The 23452-nt window shown below is 43.4% G+C and overlaps 2 protein-coding genes across 3 annotated transcripts in view; one reads left to right on the plus strand and one right to left on the minus strand.

Annotated features, from left to right (window-relative positions):
* The window catches only part of LOC147423095 (uncharacterized), an 89009-nt gene that overhangs the window by 37589 nt on the left and 27968 nt on the right, over window positions 1-23452 (minus strand). The window lies entirely within an intron of this gene.
* LOC147423096 (monooxygenase 2-like) overlaps window positions 9520-23452 on the plus strand; it is a 38850-nt gene continuing 24917 nt past the window's right edge. Inside the window, exon 1 of the mRNA XM_086500937.1 lies at window positions 9520-9975. Coding sequence (XP_086357063.1) covers window positions 9701-9975 — 275 coding nt within the window. The 5' untranslated portion in view covers window positions 9520-9700. The remainder of the gene's footprint in view (window positions 9976-23452) is intronic.

Here is a 23452-nt window from a genome sequence, read left to right on the forward strand (position 1 = left end):
CTCCAAAGGTTAGTGTTAAAAGCCCTTAGACCTAGGACCTTAGGCAAGGTGGGGCTGCCCTTGAGGTGGGAACCCTACCCAAGCTTGAAGTGCTTGTCGTGCTTGCTGAATAAGGTGCTTGTCGTGCTTGCTGACTGAGGTGCTTGTCATGCTTAAGGGTTAAGGTTCTTGTGAGAAGCTTGAAGTCAACCAAGAAGCTTACAAAGGAGGGGGAGATCCCTAAAAGTAGGGGATGAGAGAGAACACTCTTGCACATTCCCAAGAGATACCCCTTCCACAAGAGGCATATCGGACACATGGCAAGCCCCCTCCCCATGTTGCCCTCATTGTGTGCTTGAGTCCTATTGGATAGGCCTTAGAGAGGTCCACTGAGAATTTAGTTTAATTAGATAATTAGCTAGGAAATATTCAATCTCTCTCTCTCTCTATCTCTCTCTCTCTCTCAAAGGGGAAAGGACACTTGTCTAAATGCTACCCTTGTTGATTGATGTGCACAAAGCATGTGATTGGCTAGGCTTGAGGAGGTCCAATCAAATCCAACCAAGAGCTAGGAAGACGGGTCGACCCAAGCAAGAAGGGGGGTTGCTTGTGAATATAATGCCCCCCCCCCCCCCCCCCCCCCCCCCCCCCCCCCCCCCGCCCCCCCTCTCTCTCTCTCTCTCTCGCACACGCACACGCACACATATTCATTCTCATTGTGTGGAGTGCAAGAACTTTATCTTCTTCTCCAAGCTTGAGAAGTTGAGAACCTACACCAACACCTCTTGGCTATGGAATGCAAATCCAACCAAGAGCCATGCTTCAAAGCTATGCTTGTCATCTTCTTCATCTCCATTACTATGCTATATTGTACTATGCTCTATGATTAATGGTACGAGAGGACACTACTTCTTTCTCGTATGTTACTTCTTCTTCCTCTTTCCTACCGTCACTCCCTGCTAGCTATCTCCACCTTCGAAGGTGTTTGAGGTCTTGGGATTGAGACCGGGGACAAGTTAATGCTTTTGTTAAGTTAATTACGGGTATAGTTGTGGTGCATGATGCTTACCATCTTCATTGCACCAACGAGGTCTCAAGGAACACAAGCTTGTATTGTACCAAGTATCTCTTTATGAGAGAATTTCTAATTTAAGCCTTTTGGAGGGGGGACCAGCTCCACATAAATCTAGTCCTCAATTGTTGTCAATTTCTCTAATTCTCTCTCTTGCAAAATATTGTTCACACCAAGTAAATTAAGTATAATAGTTATGTTGCTTCTCTTTATGCTCTTGAAAAATTCCCATAAAAATGCTCACTATAGTTATCTTGATTCCACTACTCTTAATGTTCATTATCCAATTCCGTTACAAAATGTAATGGAAATGGTCCATGAACTTTGAGGATAGCGAAATTAGGAGAATTAAAGAGAGCATTTTTGTGAGACTACTTTGAGAACATAGAGGGTGAACTTAATTGACCGTAGCAATATAATCATAGTACTTAATTGACCGTAGCAACATAATCATAGTACTTAATTAACTTGGCATGAACAATACTTTTGCAAGAGAGAGAGTTTAAAGAACTTGACACAGTTGAGGACTGGATTTATGTGGAGCCGGTCCCCCCTCCAATAGGATTTTGTATTATAGATTCTCCCATCAAGAGAGACTTGGTACAATACAATATTTGTGTTCCTTGTGACCTAGGTGATGTAATGAAGATGGAAAGCTCCATGCATCACAAGCATATTATAGACTTTGTAAAAAGCATTAACCATCCACGGCCTTAGTCCCAAGGCCTCAAACACCTTCGAAGGGGAAGAGAGCTAGTGGGGAATGAGGGTAGGGAAGAAGAATAAGAAACATTCATAGGAGAAAGAAATAGTTCCTCACTTATCATCACTCTTCTTGGTTATCATAGCATAATAACATAGTAATGAAGATAGAGAAGATGGCAAGTTTAAGCATTGAAGCATGGCTCTTGGTTAAATTTGCATTCCATAGCCAAGAGTGTTAGTGTAGGCTCTCAACTTCTCAACAAGCTTGGAGAAGGAGCTGGAGTTTTTGCACTTTCACCAAGTGAGAATGTGTGAAACATGAGTGTGTGAGAGAGTGTATACCCCCAAGCACACTCCTTGCTTTCTTTGGGTGACCCCTCCTTATAGATCAAGCTTGAAGCTCACTGGACCCCTCTAAGTCACAATGCATTTTCAGGCAACATGGGTAGTCTTTGGACAAGCATCCTGCTTACCCCTTTGAGAGAGAAAGCTTGAAAACATCTAGATATTTGTTGAATTGAACTAGAAGCTCATTGGGACCCTCTTTAGCCCAGCCAATAGGATTCAAGCACCCCATGTGGCTAAGCATAGGTAGAGACTGACATGTGTCCATGTGCCCCTTGAGAAAAGGATGCCCTTTGGGTGAATGGGAGGTTAAGTCAAAGATTCCCCTAACTTTGGGGTTGTCCCCCTTCGTTGTAGGGTCTCTTTTTGACTCAAGCCCCTCAAGCACCTTACCCCCCCATTCATGGGAAGCTTCTCAAGCACCTTACTTATCAAGCATGACAAGCACCTCAAGCACCTTCGTCAGCAAGCACGACAAGCACCTCAAGAATCTTACTCATTAAACATGACAAGCACCTCAAGCACAACAAGCACGACAAGCACCTCAAGATTGGGCCGAGTTTCCACCTCAAGCACAATCCTAGCTTGCTTAAGGTCTAAGGACTTTTAACACTAACCTTTGGAGGTCTTTAATGAAGCTAACCATAAGGTATTTTAAGCTCCATTAGATGCACATTGCTCTTGGATAGACTACCTCCTTTTGGATCCCTATTGAGATACAACCATCTGTCCTCTTGGTCCCCTGCTGAGATAAGCGCCTATTGCACATTGCTCTTTGGTAGACCGTTCCTTTTGGAACCCTATTGAGATGCAAACATTTCTTCTTTTGGTCCCCTGCTGAGATAGGTCTAGAAGCACATATCTAGATCCTAACTATTGTTCCCCTTTTATCTTCCCATATTAAATCATTAGCTTGATATGAGAAAATTATTTGGTAAAGTTAGATATTATATTTTATGACATTACCTCTCTCTTGAAATCATATTCGTCCTCGACTATGAGGTAGAGAAGATAAATCCTAGTCATTAGTCCATGTTTCTTAGTGGGTAGAGAATTCTTTTTACCCTAACGACATCATTCAAGAATGGATGAGTAATCCATTTGGTTCTTGGTAGATTTAGCTGCCGCAAGCATGGCTGCTCTTGAGTCCATATCATATTTCCAAAGTAGAGTGACAAATTCTACTTGGTGTTTGAGAGATGTCCTCATCATAGACATGATTCTAAGCATGCATACTATTTAAATTTGTGCACAATAAATAGAGAACTAGTTTTATAAGAAAAGAATATTGTTCATTTAAAATGCATTTTCATTTGCTTACTATAGTGTAGCATTGTAGCATTGACAAGGTTCATATTATCCTTAAGCTAGGTTCCTTGCATCCATCTAGCATCTTTAAAAGGATAATTCTTAAACTTAACAAGATTTCATTGGATAATCTTATTGTTTCTTAATACCTTGTCTTCATGTCGTAGGATGGACTCAGATTGAAGTACCTCTTCTTGATCTTCGGTTTTTGGAGGGTCTGTTACTATTGCTTCTTTTGGTGGCACTCCTTTGTAAGGTTTAAGTAGGATCTCATGGAACACATTGTGCATGAGCCAATGGTTGGGAAACTCTAACTAATAATCCATCTCATTGATTGGCTTAAGAATTTAAAAAGGACCATAATATCTTTTTGTTAGTTTAGCATAATACTCTTGGTGGCACGTAGGATTCTTTCCCGTAGTATGCCTTAGATGAGCCTTGAGAATCTTTACCAAAACCCAATCATTTTCCTTAAAGGTTAAGGCTCTTCTGTGCTTATTAGCAACAACCCTTTTTGCTTTGTTGTGAGATGGATATAACCTTGGAAAAGATCGGCTATGTTCATCAACAGCAAAGATCTTCCCATGTACTTTAAGTAGTAAGGGACTTTTGGATCTTCCCTCTTTAACCTCGAAAGGTGCTTTCTCCATAGAAGTATGTACAAAGTCATTGTACACATACTCTATAAGAGGTAGGTACTTCTCTCATTGAGAACGTTCATTTACTTCCATGACATAGACTTTTAGTAGATTAAGAATCATTAGATTAGTTATTTCACTTTGGTCATCCGTTTGTGGATGATAGGTCACAATAAAAAAAAAAAATCAATTCCTAGATTCTCAAAGAGACCCTTCTAGAAATTATTGGTCATTCTAAGATCTTTGTCCAACACTATGGATGTTGGCAAACCATGATACCTTAAAATTTGAGATCTGAAGAGGGTTGCCGTTTGATGTGCCTTAATAGTCTTTTTTGATAGGCATAGAGTGTGTTTTTTCGCTAAGCTTGTCAACTGAAACAATTTAAGTTGCTTCCTTCGATCAAATTTCAACTTTTGGTATACCACACATTTTGAAACATACTCTTGTATGTTTTCATGGTAGACCAACAGAAATACATTTCTACTTCTTGAAGAGTAGATTATGGAATCCCTCTTTGCCCCGCATAAGGAGAAGCATGGGATTCATACATGACTTTATTATTCTATGGGTGAGTAACACATAGCCTATTGCCGTTTGGAAGATAACCATCCTCCAAGGTGAATGGTTCTTTTTTCTTTCCTAATGCAAAGGTTGTAATTACTTACTTAAAGTCTCGGTTAGTAGCATACTCACCTATCTTAAAAGATAGATCATTGTGAGTTGCTATAGACACCACACTTACCCTTGGCCGTCATGAAAGTGCATCGGCCACTTGATTGTGCTTGCCAGCAATGTGAGCAATATGAAATTTCAATTGCAAAAGAAAGTTTTCTTGCCTCATTTTTTTTTTTGTTGGAGAGCTTGGCTTGCATCATGAAGTTCTTGAGTCTTTGTGATCCATTCGTAGGATGAATGGAGTCCCCAAGAGATACTGCTTCCATGTATCTAGGGCATGTAGAATAGCTAAAAGCTCTTTTTTGTATATGCCCAAGACCCGTTAATCGGCATTGAGTCTTCGGCTCTCATATGCTATGGCATGCCCTTCTTGAAGCAAGAGTGCTCCAAGGCAATCACCACAAGCATCACATTGGACATCAAATGGCATTGAGAGATCTAGTAGTGTGAGCATGAGTTGAGAGATAAGCTTCTTCTTAAGCTTCTCAACAGCTTAAGATTATTCTTAAGCTTCTCAAAAGCTTCTTGCACTTTTGCAGTTAATGAATACTTAACGTTCTTTTTCGTTAAGTCATGTAATGGGCCTACTATTAGCGAATTTTTTTCTATGAAGCATCTATAATATGCACACATACCTATAAAGCTTTGTACCTCTTGTAGATTCCTTGGATTAAACCATCCTTTTATTACCTCTAGCTTTGTTGGATCCATACGGGTACGGGTGCCATCTTTAGAGATAATGTGACCTAAGTATTGAATCTCTGGTAGGAAAAATTTACTTTTCTTTTGATTAATGAAAAGTTTATTCTCTCTCACAACTTGAAAGATTACCTGGAGGTGTCACTTGTACTCCTCAAGAGAATTTGAGTAGCTTGAAGATTTTTTTCCATCATGAGTTTGAATGCGGTTGGAGCATTTGTCAGGTCAAAAGACATGATAAGATATTCATAAAGACCAAACATTGTACGGAACGCGGTCTTTACGATATCTTCATTCACTATCCTTATTTGATGCTAGCCACTTTTAAGGTCAATCCTACTGAAGTAGGTAGAGCCTTGTAGCTTATCAAACATATCTTCAACCCGCGGCATGAGAAATCTATTCTTGATAGTGATAAGGTTTAGTGCCCTATAGTCTACACACATGCGGTAGGTGCCGTCTTTCTTTTGCACTAAAAGAACAAGTGAGCAAAAGGGGGAGGAGCTAGGCCTCACCATCCCTTTGTCTACCAATTCTTCCACTTGCCTTATGATCTCCTCTTGTTGAGCTTGAGAAACTCGATAAGGAGGCTTGTTAGGCAGTGAGCTTCTTGGTAGGAGCTCAATTGCATTGTCATCATCCCTCATTTTGGAGGTAGCTTACTAGGGATGTCATCAATGAAAACATCTTGGAATCCATTTAGGAAATTAGAAAACTCTAATTCCTCTTGATTCCCTTTATTACTACTTGTGGAACCATTAAAATCATTTATAGATTCTCTAATTAAATCATATACGCAAAAATAGATCTTTTCATTGACTTATCAAAAGCAAGCATATTTACTAGGGATATGGTGTTCCCCAATACTCATTAGTATCTATGTACAAGCTCTTTTTCATGTAGGTGAAGTAGATTCTCCTTTCAGGGAACTTCATGTTGGCAGCCATGCGGTTGAACCATGCTGCCCCAATGATAACATCCTCATGTTTGAGAGGGGAAATGAATAAATCCTCTTTGTCCACATAGCTTTGGACATGAAGCCTCAATTTTCCAATTAAGGGAGTAAGTGAGATGTCTTGTCCATTGATAGATCCATCGGCTTTCAATGCATCTCCCATCTCGTGGGCTTGTATTCCTAGCTTAGTGGTCAACTCCGTGGATATGAGAATATCGGAATTAAGAGAATTAGAGTGAGCATTTTTACGAGACTACTTTGAGAACATAGCTAGGGTGAACTTAATTAGCGATAGCAACATAACCATTATACTTAATTAACTTGGCATGAACAATATTTTTGCAAGAGAGAGTTTATAGAACTTGACAATAGTTAAGGATTGGATTTATGTGGAGCCGGTCTTCCGTCCAATAGGCTTTTGTATTATAGATTCTCCCACCAAGAGAGACTTGGTACAATACAATTTTTGTGTTCCTTGTGACCTAGGTGATGCAATGGATATGTAAATCTCCATGCATCACGAGCATAACATAGAATTTGTAAAAAGCATTAACCATCCTCGGCCTCAATCCCAAGGCCTCCAACACCTTCGAAGGTGGAGAGAGCTAGCGGGGAATGAGGGTAGGGAAGAGGAATAAGAAACATTCATGAGAGAAAGAAATAGTTCCTCACTGATCATCACTCTTCTTGCTTAGCATAGCATAATAGCATAGTAATGAAGATGTCAAGCTTAAGCATTGAAGCATGGCTCTTGGTTGGATTTGCATTCCATAGCCAAGAGTGTTAGTGTAGGCTCTCAACATCTCAACAAGCTTGGAGAAGGAGATGGACTTCTTGCACTTTCACCGTGAGAATGTGTGAAAAATGAGTGTGTGAGAGAGTGTATACCCCCAAGCACACCCCTTGCTTGCTTTGGTCAACCCCTCCTTGTAGCTCAAGCTTGAAGCTCATTGGACCCCTCTAAGCCTAGCCAATCACATGCACAATGCATTTTCAAGCAACATGGGTAATCTTTGGACAAGTGTCCTCCTTACCCCTTTGAGAGAGAGAACTTGAAAATATCTAGATATTTGTTGAATTGAACTAGAAGCTCATTGGGACTCTCTTTAGCCCAACCAATAGGATTCAAGCACCCCATGTGGCTAAGCATAGGGAGAGCCTGACATGTGTCCATGTGCCCCTTGAGAAAGGGATGCCCTTTGGGTGAGTGGGAGGTTAAGTCAAAGATTCCCCTAACTTTGGGGCTTTTCCCCTCCTTTGTGGGGTATCTTTTTCACTCGAGCCCCTCAAGCACCTTACCCCCCCATGCATGGGAAGCTTCTCAAGCACCTTACTCATCAAGCATGACAAGCACCTCAAGCACCTTATTGAGCAAGCACAACAAGCACCTTACTCATCAAGCATGACAAGCACCTCAATCACCTTAGTCAGCAAGCACGACAAGCACCTCAAGCTTGGACCGGATTCCCACCTCAAGCACAACCCTAGCTTGCCTAAGGTCTAAGGACTTTTAACACTAACCTTTGGAGGTCTTTAATGAAGCTAACCCTAAGGTATTTTAAGCTCCATTAGATGCACATTGCTCTTTGATAGACTACCTCCTTTTGGATCCCCATTGAGATGTAACCATCTCTCCTCTTGGTCCCCTACTAAGAGAAGTCTAGAAGCACCTATTGCACATTGCTCTTTGGTAGACCGTCTCCTTTTGGACCCCTATTGAGATGCAACCATTTTTCCTTTAGGTCCCCTGCTGAGATAGGTTTAGAAGCACATATCTATATCCTAACTCTTGTTTCCCTTTTATCTTCCCATATTAAATGATTAGTTTAATATGAGAAAATCATTTGGTAAAGTTAGATATTATATTTTATGACACAAAATAAAAATAATAGAAGGTCCAATTATGTACAATGGGCAGAGGAATGTGTTTGTGAACTTAAGGGTTCCTAAATTTGAATGCATTTTTCAAAAGTGCCAACAAAATTTGATAAGAATTTAATTGGGATTTTATGGAGCAAAGACAGGATATTTGTGAGCCCAAAAGAGTCCAAAATGGATCCCGAAAGTCTTCGAAAGTGAGAAGGCTAACCAAAAGGTGAGAATGAGAGCCAAGGTGTTATGTTTCACACATGTCAACATAAAGCTATGTGGAGATAAAGGGTGTGGTTCCTTTTTCAAGACCTAGGGTAGGAGTTTCATAAAAAAGAGATCATGGGTCTCATTGGAAATAACTAGATGAACAACTTTGTAGTTCAAAGTTTTTTCATTTGAGAACTACAAGAGGGAGATTTCTTATTCTGCAGGGTTGCGCTGAAGAGAGTAGGGAAACCTTTATCTTCCTCGGTCTTGAAGCTCAATGCAATCCTCAACCAAAAGGAAGCTCTCCATGCTCTTCTCAAGGCTCATCATCTCCTCTCGCTCTCCAAGACAAGTCTCCATAGCTATGACTACTCAAGCTTTTACATGATTAACTATACATATTACTACCTTCTTAATGCTTACATATCTTCTTTCCAACTTGATTCTTGCTTAATCCCCGCAAATCCTATCACTCGTGAGATGTTTAGGGCCTTGGCATTGAGTTCAACGAGGTGTTTTAGGTGAAAATTTTAATCACAAACTCTGTCGTTTTTAGAGCTTTCATCTCTTCAATTGGTGCAGTTAAAAGTGTGATTAGCCAATTGTATTGATCAAAAGCTCTTCTAAAGAAAAATAATTAATTATTACAAAGTCCTTTCGGAGGGGGGGTCGGCTCCAAAAAGTATGGCCCTCAATTGGTGTCAATCTCTCTCTCTCTCTCTCTCTCTCTCTCTCTCTCTCTCGCAATTTCAACACATGCATGTGATGTGTGATTGAGTTTAAGTTAATGCTTGCTTTGCAATTGTCATGCTCAAATATGCTCAATGTTACACGATTGATTAATTACTCTAGTTAATTTATAATTTTCGCTACACTTAATTCCAATTTTCTGACAATGGAAAGTTGTGCGTAACCAGTCGCCAACTTCACTTGTTCCCATGGATGATTTTCAGCTTGGTTGCCAGTTGGAGATTGTGAACTGGTTGCCCTCTTACTTCACCTCTTGGGGGTGGAGCAAGGGGGTCTCGTTAAGCATTCACATGATCTGATTTTTGAAAAACAAGAAAGCCCTTTCTGCGTCAAATCCTGCAGTTGCGGGCTCCTTGTTCTCCCAACCGGACGTTGCTCCCCCAAGAGAATTGGACGGTCCAAATCATTCACGATCTTGGACCGTAGATCCCCATCGGGAGCATTGTCGATTTCATAGTCTAGCTGTGGGGTGGAGATGGATTAGAAATTAGAATGGAGTGCTCACTTGTGCGTGGGCTGCCTCCATGCGGCAGCAGCCTCTCGACAGCTGAGAGCAAGGCTGCCACACGACAAGCAGCGGACTGCAACTGGCGTGGCCTCCTGAGCATGGCTTTCGTGAGCTCTAAGAACAGCGTGGAAGTCTCTGCTGCTCTGAAGACGCCATCCGTTGCAGAGCTTGCTGTTCCTGCCAAAGGGTTAAAAGTTCAAGATGTTGTTATTGTCGGTGGAGGGATAGCGGGCTTGGCCACAGCATTGGCCCTCCACAGGTACAGCTCCCTTCACGTTCACAATTTCATGGAAAAAGTGTGTGTGACATAGAGTGAAAGAGCAAAGAGGAAGGGGAAAACTGAATTTAATGATGCAAGAGTGTCATTCTATTGTTGTAAACTGAGATTTGGGCAATGCAGGATTATCACTGAACTGTCGTACGTAAAGTATGTAATGGCTTCGTATGGTGTAATTTGCAAATTACCTCACGACTTAGGACTATACCTAGGTCTAAGGTTAAAGGACCTAATAAATTTAGGGCACAAAGACCAAAGACTCAAGGTACAAGTGTAGAGGCTACAAATAAAAAAAAAGGTTGGACCATATTTGTGCAAGTATGGTGTACGATTGTACGACATGGGCATTTGTACAACGTACGGAAACTTCCAAGTGGCAATGAGGCACTGTTAAAGTTCTCTCTTCCTGATTCTGAGACTAATTGTTGGAGATAGACTTGGGATTTCTCGTTAATAAAGTCCTTCTAAGGAGTGCATATCCATCTTGAGCACGTGCCATCATCCGTAGAATACTATTTGCTTTTTGCTCGAGACAATGCTCTAAAAGAAGCTACTGGTACATACGTATTCCAAAAGTTTTGATTGTAGATATACAATGTGTCTTCCTTTTCAAATTGTAACTACTTTCATGTAGGTAAGAGTCAAGACAATTGCTTCAAAAAGACTGTGTGGGCCATTAAAGAAACAAGCAGCATTTTGAACTCTAACCAAGTCCTAGGAGCTTTTCCTGTAAAATGAAGTGTAGACGACGATTGCACAACATTGCCCTTCAAAAATGAAGAGGCTTTCTTGACGTTAGAGGCTTTTGTAAAGTTTCCACTTGAGAAAGAATCATGTGAATAACTAACTTAGTTGTTTTCACAACACCATACCCATCTAGAAAATCTTTTCTTGACAATCCAACATAGTGGGTACACACCCATAAACCCGAGGAAATCATGAGGATTTTTTGCATGCTAAGTGACTGTGATGACTTGCCTCTCCTCTACCGGTCATTTTGATCTCTTTGCTTCGGGAATCGTCAATGTCGTTTTAGAGGCTTTAGCTTCTTTAACTGCTATCTTGTTTTGAGGGCTAAAGGGCACCTTTCAACCCTTTCCACTTGAAATTGTCTTTGTGACCTTCTCTTGCATCATCCATGCACTCGACATATATGCGGGTGATGTACTGGGCCGAATGAGACCCTTCTCCAGAAACTCTTGGGTGAAAGGCCTCCATGGGCCACCTGCCTGTGGGACTTGGGCCTGAATCCTGTGAAGCAAGGCTTGAAAGAAGATCTCTGACACAAGCTTCCCAAGGAGGGCTCTACTCTGTCGTGCTGGGTCTATGATCCCCAACCCTTCTTGAGAGGGTGGTAAAGTGATGCCCTGTCAAGAGACCTTGGCCTGAGCCGACTGTTATCCTGTCTTGTCCACAAGAAGTTCCTGATTAGCCTCTCCAGTTGGCTGATGCAGGAACTCGAGAAAATCCAGCAAGACATGATGTACCACATAGTAGCCAACAACACCTGGTTGACCAACATAACCCTGCTTGCAAGTGAAAGCCGTGTTGAGCCCCAATGAAGCAGTTTCCTCGTGATGGACAAGAGGAGAGGACCTATATGCTACTCTGGTAACAGATCCAACCCGACTTGGCAGCCCAAGTAACGTACTAGTGTACCTCCCCCTCCCCCCCCTTCTTGAAAGAAAGTAATCGTCCGCGATTACAACATATCTGCAAAACAACTCAAGTTAGCTCAAACATTTTTGAGAGACATTCCGAGGGACAATCAGTCTTCTCATTCAAGATTGGGACTCTTGATATCCCGGGTCGTTGGCTTCCCAGAAGAATCTCATTTAATAAGGAGTCTCATTCTAGATTGGAGCTCTAGATATCTTGGGTCGTTGGCTTCTCAGAGAAATCTCATCCAATAAGGAGTATTCAGTGGTTGGCACATCACAATGCAACACAAATTCTCACATATGCATGTTACAAGACACAATGAACAGCACCGCTGAGCACTTCCTTGAGACAGAGTGTCTGCGATATGTAGCTACTCAACGACTACCTCGTCACTCCCCCCCACAAATAAATCAAATAGGTTCGAGCCATGAGCTCAGAGGATTGATACAACCAAACGCTCCCCAGACTGCAGCTTGCGTCGCTTGGAGGTTCAAGCGTACAACCAAACGCTCCCCAGGCATCATGTCTACGTCGTTCAGAGGTTTTCCAGTATACAACAAAATGCTCACCATACATCCTGTTTGCGTCGTTTCGAGGTTTTCAAGTATACAATGAAATGCTCTCCAAACATCCCGTCTGTATCGTTCCGAGGTTCAGACAATACCAAAACAACATTTCTCACTACACCCGTGAGTAAATCATCAAGCATTGAAACCAGAGTCAAACAATTCAAATCGGCACCAAGGCAGGTTCAAAACAGAAACCATCCATTTCAAACAAATTCCAAATAGGATCACCAAACAAGTTCTTAAACAAATTGGAAACTTAAAAAGTAATCTCGACATTAGTCGAGCTTGAAAAGACGATTGGCTTTTTATCCTGAAATTTGCACCAAAATTGGGCTAGATTTCTTCCATAAATTTGTAGCAGACTGCAGCATGGTCCATAAGCTCTTGAATAGTCGAAACGAGCCTCGACAGATGGTGTTCCTGTAGCGGTGATGGTAGTCCCAAGACATAGCAATGACACTAGACCTCCAAGGTTATCGGTTCGAGAAGAGACCTCTGTTGAGAGATGTTCAAGAATTTCAATTCGTAATTGGCTAGGGTTTTCGTGGCAAGCATTTTAGGATATCCCACTCTGCCAGAAGGTGCACTTTGAAGAAAGATGTCTGAAGGGATGTAACTTCGGGCAAAAATTTTCTTGAAAGCTTGCCAAGTCCTTGGTAGCTATAGACTTGCATTGCCTCGGAGAAAAAACGGCGGCACGAAAAAAAGTTTTGATCCTTCTCGTGCAAGTGATCGTTATGGCTTATGTTGTGTAAGATAGAGCGATGAAGACGGGAGCGCGCCCGATGCATGATGGAGTAAGGGTAGGAGTGGCTAATAAGTTCAGTGCCGGGCCATGAAGATTCTTTAATAAACTTTCCAGTAAACTTTGGAAGTGCCACCTTGCTCTATCTCCTCTTTGATAGGACTGGTATGCTTTCAAAAAAGCACACACATGAAGCTCTGATACTAGTGTCACGAGACGGGCACCACGAACCGACGGAAAAGAATAGATTGAACAACTTAAGCACTCTAAATAACAACTGAATTGAGAGAGATGCACAACACATGAGACACGGAGTGGCGGAGTTTCACCCCAAGAGAGCACTGGCCCCAAACCTTGGCTCCCCTTCCGTTGTTTCTTTATATTGCTTGAACCTACTACAATGCCGGTACTCGTGCTCTGTACCTTCAACAGGAAGAGTGCCAGAGACTGAGCCCTCTGCACATATTTAAAGGCCCTTGGCCTGTGAAAAGCAGTTACATGAAAAGCTTAAAACTCGAAAGCATCTAGCCCAAAAGCACATGCTAAAAATCAGCCAGCGCGAGTTTAGGAAATCCGTACACCTGCCATGTCAATAGCCAACAGTGTGAAATGCGGAGGTCCATACAATCTACCACGTGGTAGTGTCAGTGCAAAACGCGGGCGTTCGTACAACTGTCACGTCATCAACAATTTTACGCCAATGTCTGTGTGTGTGTGTGGGGGGGGGGGGTCCTCGCCTCGAATATGCAACTGTAGTCCATGCAGACCAACCTCTTGTGAAGTCAAAAACTTGCTCATCGCCTCTGCATAGAACAGAAACAGGAAGGGGGCAAGAGGGCAGCCCGGCGAACCGAGCGCGAGAGCAAGAAACTTCCCCCTACCAAAAGCATCCGATTGTGTGTCCGCCTGTAGAGAGTTGACACACGCGTGATCCATGCATCTGAGAACCTTATCCACCGCAAAGTGCCCTCGAGGAAGTCCCAATCAACTTTGTCGTACGTCTTCTCAAAGTCGAGGAGTATCACAAGATCCTTGCCTTTGAGACGAGTTAGTGCAAAACATAGTTACGAGGGAACGGACCAGACGAGGCCTGGAACGCCGGAACGGCGTTCCGGTCGGTTGCAATTGCCGAGAACGTCGTAGAACAGACGGGCGTTCCGATAGACCGGACAAAACCGGAACGGGCAGGCTGGAACGGGCTGAAAAAAACGGCAGCCTACAAGGCCCAACGATCATAAACGGGCAGCCACAAGGGCCCAACGGTTGTTTTCTGGCATGGGCAGCCTTATAAATTGCTGCCTCTTCCCCCCTCGCCGCTCGGGCCTCAAGCTCTCAACCTCTCTCCCTTGGACTTGCCCTCGAGCTCTCTCTCCCTCAGTCTCAACTTTCAAGAGTTGAAGCCTCTTTCTCAAGCTCTCTATCCTTGACGCTTGTTGCATTCCTTCACAAATGCAACAAGCGTCAAGGATCTCTCTCCCTTGCTCTCAAGCTCTACCCTCGCCGCTCGGGCCTCAAGCTCTCAACCTCTCTCCCTTGGGCTTGCCCTCAAGCTCTCTCTCCCTCAGTCTCAACTTTCAAGAGTTGAAGCCTCTTTCTCAAGCTCTCACGGAGTCAAGCCTCTCTCAAGCTCTCTCTCTCAAACCCTCAAGGATCAAGCTCTCTCTCTTTCTTGGATAATCCATGGCCTATTTGTAACCGACTTGGACACTCCAAGTCAAGAATCAGTCGCGAAAGCACCAAATAACCACTTCAAAACAGTTCACAGTTCACAATAAATTTGCACTGGCCTAGCGGAGTGTCACGTGACACATCCCAACCCTATGTGTCCGTGGACAAGCTACACCACAACAGGGTTCAGTCAGTCCGATCAGTTTAGAATAGCAGTGATCGGGCACTTTTGTGAGTCTATTCGTAGACCGTGCATGCCTAGTCACCTAGCATAGATGCATATCCTCCGGTTGCACACAACATGATCATTGGAATTCCCATCAGAATCCATTAGCATCAGTTAGGGGAATTTTCCAGTGCATTTAGCCTATTTTCCTATTTATTGGGATTTTCACTTATTATTTTTAAGTGACTTTCTTACAAAAGTAGGTAGGGCAATTTTGCTAAGTTTCAATATAAGCAAACCCAAGTTAGCACTAAATGGCAGAAGAGGCAGCAGGAGCACCTTGCTCAACAGGCAACTTCTTAGCAAGACCAACCCCCGCGACTACTCTGGCGTTTTCTCCACAGAAGACCTAGCGTTTTTGCATCAGATCAGCCTTGGCGATTTGTGCACAACAGATCAGCCCCGGTGTCATCACGACACAGCAGATCAGCCTAGCGTTTTTGCATTTGCAGAACCCTGGCGACAGAAGGACCAATTTCAGCCCCTGGCGTTTTTGGATTTCAGCAGCAAATTAAGACCGGCATCATTCACCTAAAGTGTAGCAAATTCAGCCCGTAAAGACCATCAGTTTTTAGCCGTAAGAAACCTCATTTTTCAGCCAAGAAAACGCAGCCAAAACAGTCATTTTCAGCCACCGAAACAGTCCCGAAATTCAGCGATTAGAAGATCTCAGATTTCAGCCATCGTCGTCGTCGTCATCGTCGTCGTCATCGGCATAGACCAAGTTGCATAGTCCATTGCATACGCATTGTACACCTTTGTGCAATCAAAGAATAGACCACTTTCGCCGACGAGAGTGGGGCCTTCGGAGGAGGGTTTTACAACCTCTCGGGTGTCGTATCTCTTCTCTCTCCTTCTCTCAGTCTCATTCACTTGCACGCACAATATCCACTCACTTTGTTCGTGATCATAGCACTCTCCATAAGACGGAAAGCTCTCTCTTTCCCTAAAGAACAAAAAGGAACCTTGAGCGATAAAGATCACTAATCTTGAGAAAATACAACATTCATTCCGCTGCACCTAACACGGAGTTCCGTGCCTAGAGATATTGGCCCCTAAGATTGGCGCCCCTTTCGGTATTTCTTTTTGTATTAATCAGTGTTCAAAGTACAAGAGTGGTTGGGTCTCACTCTCAGACTCTGCGTCCAGATGCTCTGCAGAGTGGGAGCCCAATCTACTTATTTATTTTACAAGGGATGCCAAAAGCCGAGCCCCAAAAGCTTAAAATAAAGCAAGGGTTCTTTTCCCTCACAAGCTCTCTCTCTCTCTCTCTTCTGCGTAGAATAAAGCAAATCTGCCGCAGAAAAGCCTTTCCGCAATTTACGAAAAATTGCCGTATAGTGCGCCGCAAAAAGCGGGATTCTGTTGTACAGTGCCACGTCATCATTTTTGCGCTTTTTTTTGGGACTTACCCTGCTGACTTTAGGGTTAGGGTTAGGGTTTCTGGCAAGTTTTAGGGTTTGCAGGTTTTAGGGTTAGGGTTTCTAGAATCAGGGTTTCAGCAGCAGTTAGGGTTAGGGTTTCTGCTCTCGGGCAGCCACATCATCACTTTGTGACATACCCCCTCTTGAAAGCATTGTAGTCGCCCTCGATTATGCCTGCAAAATAGATAGAGGCCATAAACCGTCTTAGCAGACACTGACTGTTAGTACCTACATACTAGGAACACACATCTAGCACATGTACCAATCGACAATCACATCACACGACATCACAGGACATCACTAGATATCAGAGTACATCACATGACATTCAACATTCATTCGGATCTTAGACCATGATTTATCAGCAATGTAGCTAGCAATCGCATCTAGATCCAGTTGGGACCTCATCGATGTCCGATTGACTAACCCCTACTGCAACCATGTTTATTCGAGATCAATTAGACCAAAATGTTGCAGTCATTTCGTCTATCAGTTCTTGCACTTAAAAGAAGTCAAGAACAAATCAATATCATATTCAGGAATTCCATTTCATAAAGTCATACATCATAATACTGTCAGCTCTCAGTATCCCTGAAGCTCAAAAACAGACATCAGTGACTCTAGTATCAAAATTGAGGCATCTGTTGACAAATGAGCGGAGTGACTCCCCTCTTGTGCGTCCCACTGCACCAGATCCCCGGCCAAGCTGAATTCTGGGTTCCATTTGGAGTAGACTATGCTAAACCAAAGCCTCAAGGTAAAGTTTCACCATCTGAGGAGTATCTGCTAGGTCCTCCTCCTCCATCCACTTCGCATCCAATGCAGGATAGTTCTTGAACTTAACCAAGAACCGCCTTTAGACTTTACCTTTATTCTTCGTATCCTTATGTGCCAAAATCTGTTCAGGAACAAGGATCTCCTCGTTTTCTTCCACTTTGGGTTGCTCATCAGGCTCCCCATCATTAGGCACATCACCTTTGAAAGGTTTCAAGAGACTCACATGAAATGCATTGTGAATCCTCCAAGTATTAGGCAGTTTCAGTCGGAAGGAGACATTATTTATCTTTTCAGAGATCTGGAAAGGTCCGCAATATCGCATACTAAGCTTGGAAAAAGCCTCTCCTTTCCTTTCTTCTTTCTCAGGCGTGCTTTCTCAAAACATAAGAGCACCCAATCATCCTCCTTCAATTTCAAATTGTGACGATGGCGATTCGCTGCCTTTTTCTGTCGTTCTTGAGATTTTTGCAAAGCCTCGCGAACCTTGGCAAAAGCCGTATCTAAGTCTCGCGTATATTCATCCGCTTCAAAAATCTTATCTTTCGTGCTTAGGAAGGGTGGAACCTTTGTAGCACCTTCACAATCTCAAATGGCGCCTTCCCCGTCGAAGAGTGTATCGTGTTATTGTAGGCAAATTCCACCAAAGATAGGTACTTTTCCCATTGAGTCTTCTGATCCGAGATATAAGACTTTAATAAATCTAAAACCACTGAATTGGCAATCTCAGATTGCCCGTCAGTCTGCGGGTGGAATGATGACGAGAACTGCAACCGCGTGCCAATGTTCTCCCAAATTGCCTTCCCAAACAAACTCGTAAATCTGGGGTCCCTGTCGGAGACAATCGTCTCAGGCATGCCATGTAATCTGAAGATCTGGGCCACAAACAGTCTCGCTAAGTGATCCGGCTTGACTGTTTTCTTCACTGGAATGAAATGAGCCTATTTGCTAAATCTGTCAATAACAGTCCAGATACCATCGTGACCACTCTGTGTTCTCGGGAGATCAAAAATGAAATCCATTGCAGTACTTTCCCAGGGGTTGGGTGGGTATGGGTAAAGGCTGTAACAATCCTCGTGCTTTATGCCTGTCAAACTTGATCTTCTGGCATACTAAGCAACTACGCACAAACTCTTCCACATCCTTCTTGAGTCTCGGCCAAAAGAAGTATCTCTCTACCTCTTTCATGGTGGTAGCAATGCCGCAGTGACCCGTAAAAGGTGGACAGTGGCATTCAATCATAACCTTTTCTCTCAACGGCTGTGTAATGCACAACATGGTTTTTCTCATCAAGTAGCCATTCCGAATGGAATATCCCGCTACTGTCTCCCCATCTTGTATCTGTGTGAAAACGTCTGCAAAATCTGTATCTGTGGCATACTGGTCGACCATATCCTCGAAGCTCTTATGATGTATCGCGGAAATAGCCAGAAGCAACGGCTTCCGAGACAAAGCATCTGCCACCACATTCTTCTGTCCCTGCACATGGACAATCTGGAAGTGAAACTGTGACAAGATGTTCGCCCACCGCATCTGCTTTTCCGAAAGCTGCGTCTGTGACAAGAAGTAGCGCAAACTCTGATGGTCTGTAAAGACAGTAAAATCTGCTCCGAGTAGGTAATGCTGCCACTGAGTAAGAGCATGGATAACCGCCAAAAGCTCTCATAAATCTGTGCTGTCATTTCCGGCCTTGAGAACAATCGGCTCTCATAAGGAATGACATGGCCTTCTTGCATTAAGACCGCACCCAGACTACGACCACAAGCTTCACAATATACTTCAAATGACTTCTACAAGTCCGGCAAAGTCAAAACTGGTCTCGTAGTCAATTTCTCTTTCAATGTCTGAAAGGCAGTCACCTTTGTGGGTCCCCACTAGAAAGGGACTCCTTTTTGTGTCAAGATATGCAAAGGGGAAGCAACCTCTGCAAACTTTCGAATGAACCGCCACTAGTACGAACACAGTCCCAAGAAGCTTCTAACTTCATGGACATTCCTCAAATCGGGCGAATCACGGATAGTCTCTATCTTGGCCGGATCCATTTGCACTCCCGCTGCCGAGACAATGTGTCCCAAAAAGTGTATCTCTGGTAGGAAAAATTCACTTTTCTTTGCATTAATCACTAACTTGTGATCTCGTAATGCCTGAAAGACCTAAAGCAAATGATCTCTGTGTTCTGCCTCATTCTTGGAGAAAACAATGATATCGTCAAAGAAAGTGCCAACAAATAGCCTGTACTCTTGAAAAATCCTGTCCATCATCCGGTTAAATGTTGCAAGAGCATTGGTTAAGCCAAAAGGCATCACCAAAAACTCAAATAACCCAAAAGTCATCCGAAAAGCTGTCTTGTAGACGTCTCTCGGTGCGATTCTGATCTGATGATATCCACTCTTCAAATCAATCCTACTAAAGCACGGGGATCCTTGTAATCTGTTGAGTATATCATCGATCCTAGGAATCGGAAATCTGTTCTTGATGGTGATTTTGTTGAGAGCTCTATAATCGATGCACATTCTCCAAGATCCGTCTTTCTTCAAAACCAATAACACCGGAGAGCAATACGGTGAAGTACTAGGTTGGAAAAGACCTTTTTCCAAGAGGTCTTTCACTTGGTTCATAATCTCTTCATTCTGTGCTCGGCTCACACAGTAAGGTGGCCGGTTCGGTGGTGTGCTTCCAGGTATCAGATCAATGGTATGATCTTCAGGACGAGCAGGTGGTAACTCGCCTGGTAGGCCCTCTGAGAAGCAATCGGCGTGAGAGTGAAGAAAATCTTGGCGTTCTTTATCAAGTTTAGACATATTTGTCGTATCCTTATCACTCAATTCTTTCATAAAGATCGAGTAAACAAACAGAAATGGATTTCATTAATCTAGAAATGGCCGAAGCCGATACAATAGGGACAGACTCGCCCTTCAGTTTAATGTTAAGTACAATGGTTCTGCCCTTCTTTGTAGTCAATGTCGCTTTCCTCGACCGACAATCGACCACGGCGTTGTTCTTGTGGTACTAGGGAATCCCCAAGAGAACATCACAACCTTCCAAAGGCATTATGAAAAAGTCCTCATGCCCCAAATACCCCCGACACCTTCATTGGCAACCGAAGTTTGCCAATGAAGGTGTAATGGCTACGTCCCTGCCGGGTGCCGTTAGAACAGCCTCCGCAAGTGGTCCCATCCGATCGGGAGTGATGTCGAGCCGCACCGCCAATTCTGGTGAAATGAAGTTGGCCTTGGCTCCTCCATCAAAGAAGATCAGGGCCTCTTGGTCTTTCACTTTGCCCCAAGCTCGGCAAGTTTTGTACTCTCGTCCATGGTGTTGGGATCGGTACCCACACAATCTGGAACCAGTCCTGTTTCCATCTTGCCTTTTCTTCCACGTTCCTCAACTGCTCTCGAACTCTCAAGCCTTTCGTTGTCCTTGTCATTCTGTCCTTTCTGTGCCTTTTTAGGGTACTTCGCGGAGATATGTCCATGTTCCCCGTATCCAAAGCACTTCCCCTCCCTGGTGAAGTGAGCTCTCTCTTGAGGAGTAAGCTTATCCTTTTTTGGGTTGCTCTTTCTCTTTCTACTTTCATTCGCTGAAGTCTGTTCAGCTCGTTGTGTCATGACCTCATCGGTGGGGTAGGTCAGACTGCCAGAGTGAATGGCAGAACCCCGCTTCGCATGACTCATCAACTCGTGAATAGAAGCCGACTTCTGTTCCAAGCAGTGATCTCGGATCTCTGTAGGTAGACCCAAGGTAAACCGCTCAATCTGTTCTTTGAACGAAATCTTCTTGAATGAAGAGGCCGGTAGAAAAGAGGTCTAGAATCTCTCGCGATAAGCGTCCACTGTATCTCTCTTGGTCATTCGAAGATGGTTCCAAGCAGCTCGTATATCGCGTTCATAGAAGAAATTTTCTTAAATTTCGGCCATTTAACTGGCGCAGTCTTGTTTAAAAGAAGCGTGGACCACCAAGTTCGAGCATTCCCCTTAAAATAAGAGGCAACTCTTCAAATCTTGGAGTTCTCTGAGTAGCGTCCTTCTGCGAAAGCGATGTCAAACTGATGTATAAAAGACAAAGCCTTTGAAGTATCTTTATACTGATGTATAAAAGACAAAGCCTTTGAAGTATCTTTATATCCTGAAAAAGTGTCAAATTTGATCGATTGTCCACCTTCCTTAAACTCTTGGACTTTCTTGCTTTTATCTTCCAGAAAGTCATACTGGTTAGCTTTATAAATTCTTCTTGTTCGCATAAAAGTTGCCTCGTCAGAGTCTGAACTGTCTGTAGACAAGTCCTCTGTAGAACTGTCACTCATTGGGCGAGATTTAGACTTCTTTGCCTTTTTCTTGCCCTTTCCGAAGCGTTGTTTCTTGCTTCACTTTTTACCTTTTCTATCTTCTTTGCTCGAATCTGAAGAGCTAGAAGAATAGTTAGAAGAAGAAGAAGAAGAAGAACTGGGTACTCCTTCAAATCGAACACGCTTCTTCTGTTTCTTTGCCTTATGAAATGTCGATTGACGACCCAAATAACCCGAGAAGTCAGTGCCTTTCTTCTGCTTTTTGCCGTGCTTTTTAGCTTTGTTATGCGCGTCAAAAAGCTGAGCAATCCGTGCATCAACCACCTCTTCTAATTCCTTCTCTGAATATGTCTTGTGAGCAGAAGGTTTCTTGAGAGCGGGTTTTGGGGGTGGTGTTGTGGTTTTCTGCCACTGCTCGTGCACTTCTGAAAAGAAGTCTCGCTCATATTTTTTTACCAATTTTGGGTCCTCGCAAAACCGAGCATCATCTTTGTTGTATCGCCGATCAATTGACGACGCTTCATCTCTCGTTGCTCCGCTTGAGTAGGCCGAGGCGGGCCATACTCTCTGCCAGAATCTTCATTGTGATCCCTTCCCGCATCTCCGGATTCAGAGGGAGTCGACTGATCCTTGCGTGAAGCCACAGGTGCCGCGGAAAAAAAAATTTGGGATCGGATTTCCCGTAGAAGAGAAATCGGCCGTGCTCTGATACCACTGTAATAGACTTGGACACTGTAACAAACTGCTGACGTGTCGACCTATTGAAGAACGGAGCTACCGACCGAGGGGTGTTAACCCTAAGAAGAACAAGTAACAGAAGAAGTGTCACAAAGTGATGACGTGGTTGCCCAAGAGCAGAAACCCTAACCCTATTTTTTGCCAGAAACCCTAATTGTTGAAACCCTAATTCTGGAAATCCTAATCCTAAAACCTGAACCCTAATTCTGAAAACCCTAACCCTAAAACCTGCAAACCCTAATTCTGAAAACCCTAACTCTAAAACCTGCAAACCCTCATTTTGGAAACCCTAACCCTAAAACTGTAGAAACCCTAAACCTAACCCTAAGGGCAGTAGGGTGATTTTCGTGATTTAGTTGACAGCTTTTTGGCTTTGCTTTTGGACCAGATGCTTTTAAGTTTGAAGGCTTTTCACTGTAATTGCTTTTTAGGCCAAGGGCCTCTAAATATGAGGTTAGGGCATATTCTCTGGCATGCTTCCTGGAGAAGGTGCAGAGTCTGGAGTACCGGCTTGTACTGTGTTGATGCAATATAAAGATATACCGAAAGGGGCGCCAAGGTTTGGGGCCAATACTCGTTGGGGTGGAATTTCGCCACCCCGTGTCGCGTGTCGTCTCTCTCTCTTTCAGTTCAGTTGTTATTGAAGTGCTTAAAGTTTTTTTTTAGTCTGTTCTTTTCTACTGGCACGTGGCTCCCGTCTTGTGACAGTGGTATCAGAGCATCAGGCGTGTGCTTTTCTGAAAGCATACCGGTCCCACAAAAGAGCATACAGAGCTTTATTTGAGGTATCTTCGCTCTCGAACCCGGACTTATTAGCCACTCCCACCCTTACTTCATCGCGCATCGGGCGCGCTCCCTTCTTCACCGCTCATGTCTTACAGGGCATTAGCCAATTAAGATCATTTGCAAGAGAAGGATCCAGGTTTGTTTCAAGTCACTTTTTTTCTCAGAAGTAGTGCCATGCAGATGTTGATGTCTACAGCTACCAAGCTACCAAGCAGCATACTCCAAGTACTTGGCAAGCTTTCAAGGAAAAAAGTAAAAATAAAAAAATTTGGTTATATGGTTTCTGACATCTTCCTTCGGAGTGCACCTCTGCAGAGTGGGGTATCCTGAAATGCTTGCCATGGAAACCCTAGCAGATTATATCTTGAAATTTCTTGATCTCTCAGTAGATGTCTCTTCACGAGCAGATGACCTTGGAGGTTTAGTGCGATTGCTATCTTGGGACTACCATCGCCGCCAAAGCAACACTGTTTGTCAAGAGCTGATGGACGATGCTGTGCTCGGCTACGACCTCATGGGAGGAACCTAACCCTAATTTTTGGTGCAGGTTTCAAGATGGAAAGTCAGTGGACTTTTTGAGTT

The sequence above is a fragment of the Adiantum capillus-veneris genome, chromosome 26 (assembly GCF_014529385.1).
Source record: "Adiantum capillus-veneris isolate H3 chromosome 26, ASM1452938v2, whole genome shotgun sequence".
In the NCBI taxonomy this organism is placed as follows: domain Eukaryota; kingdom Viridiplantae; phylum Streptophyta; class Polypodiopsida; order Polypodiales; family Pteridaceae; genus Adiantum; species Adiantum capillus-veneris.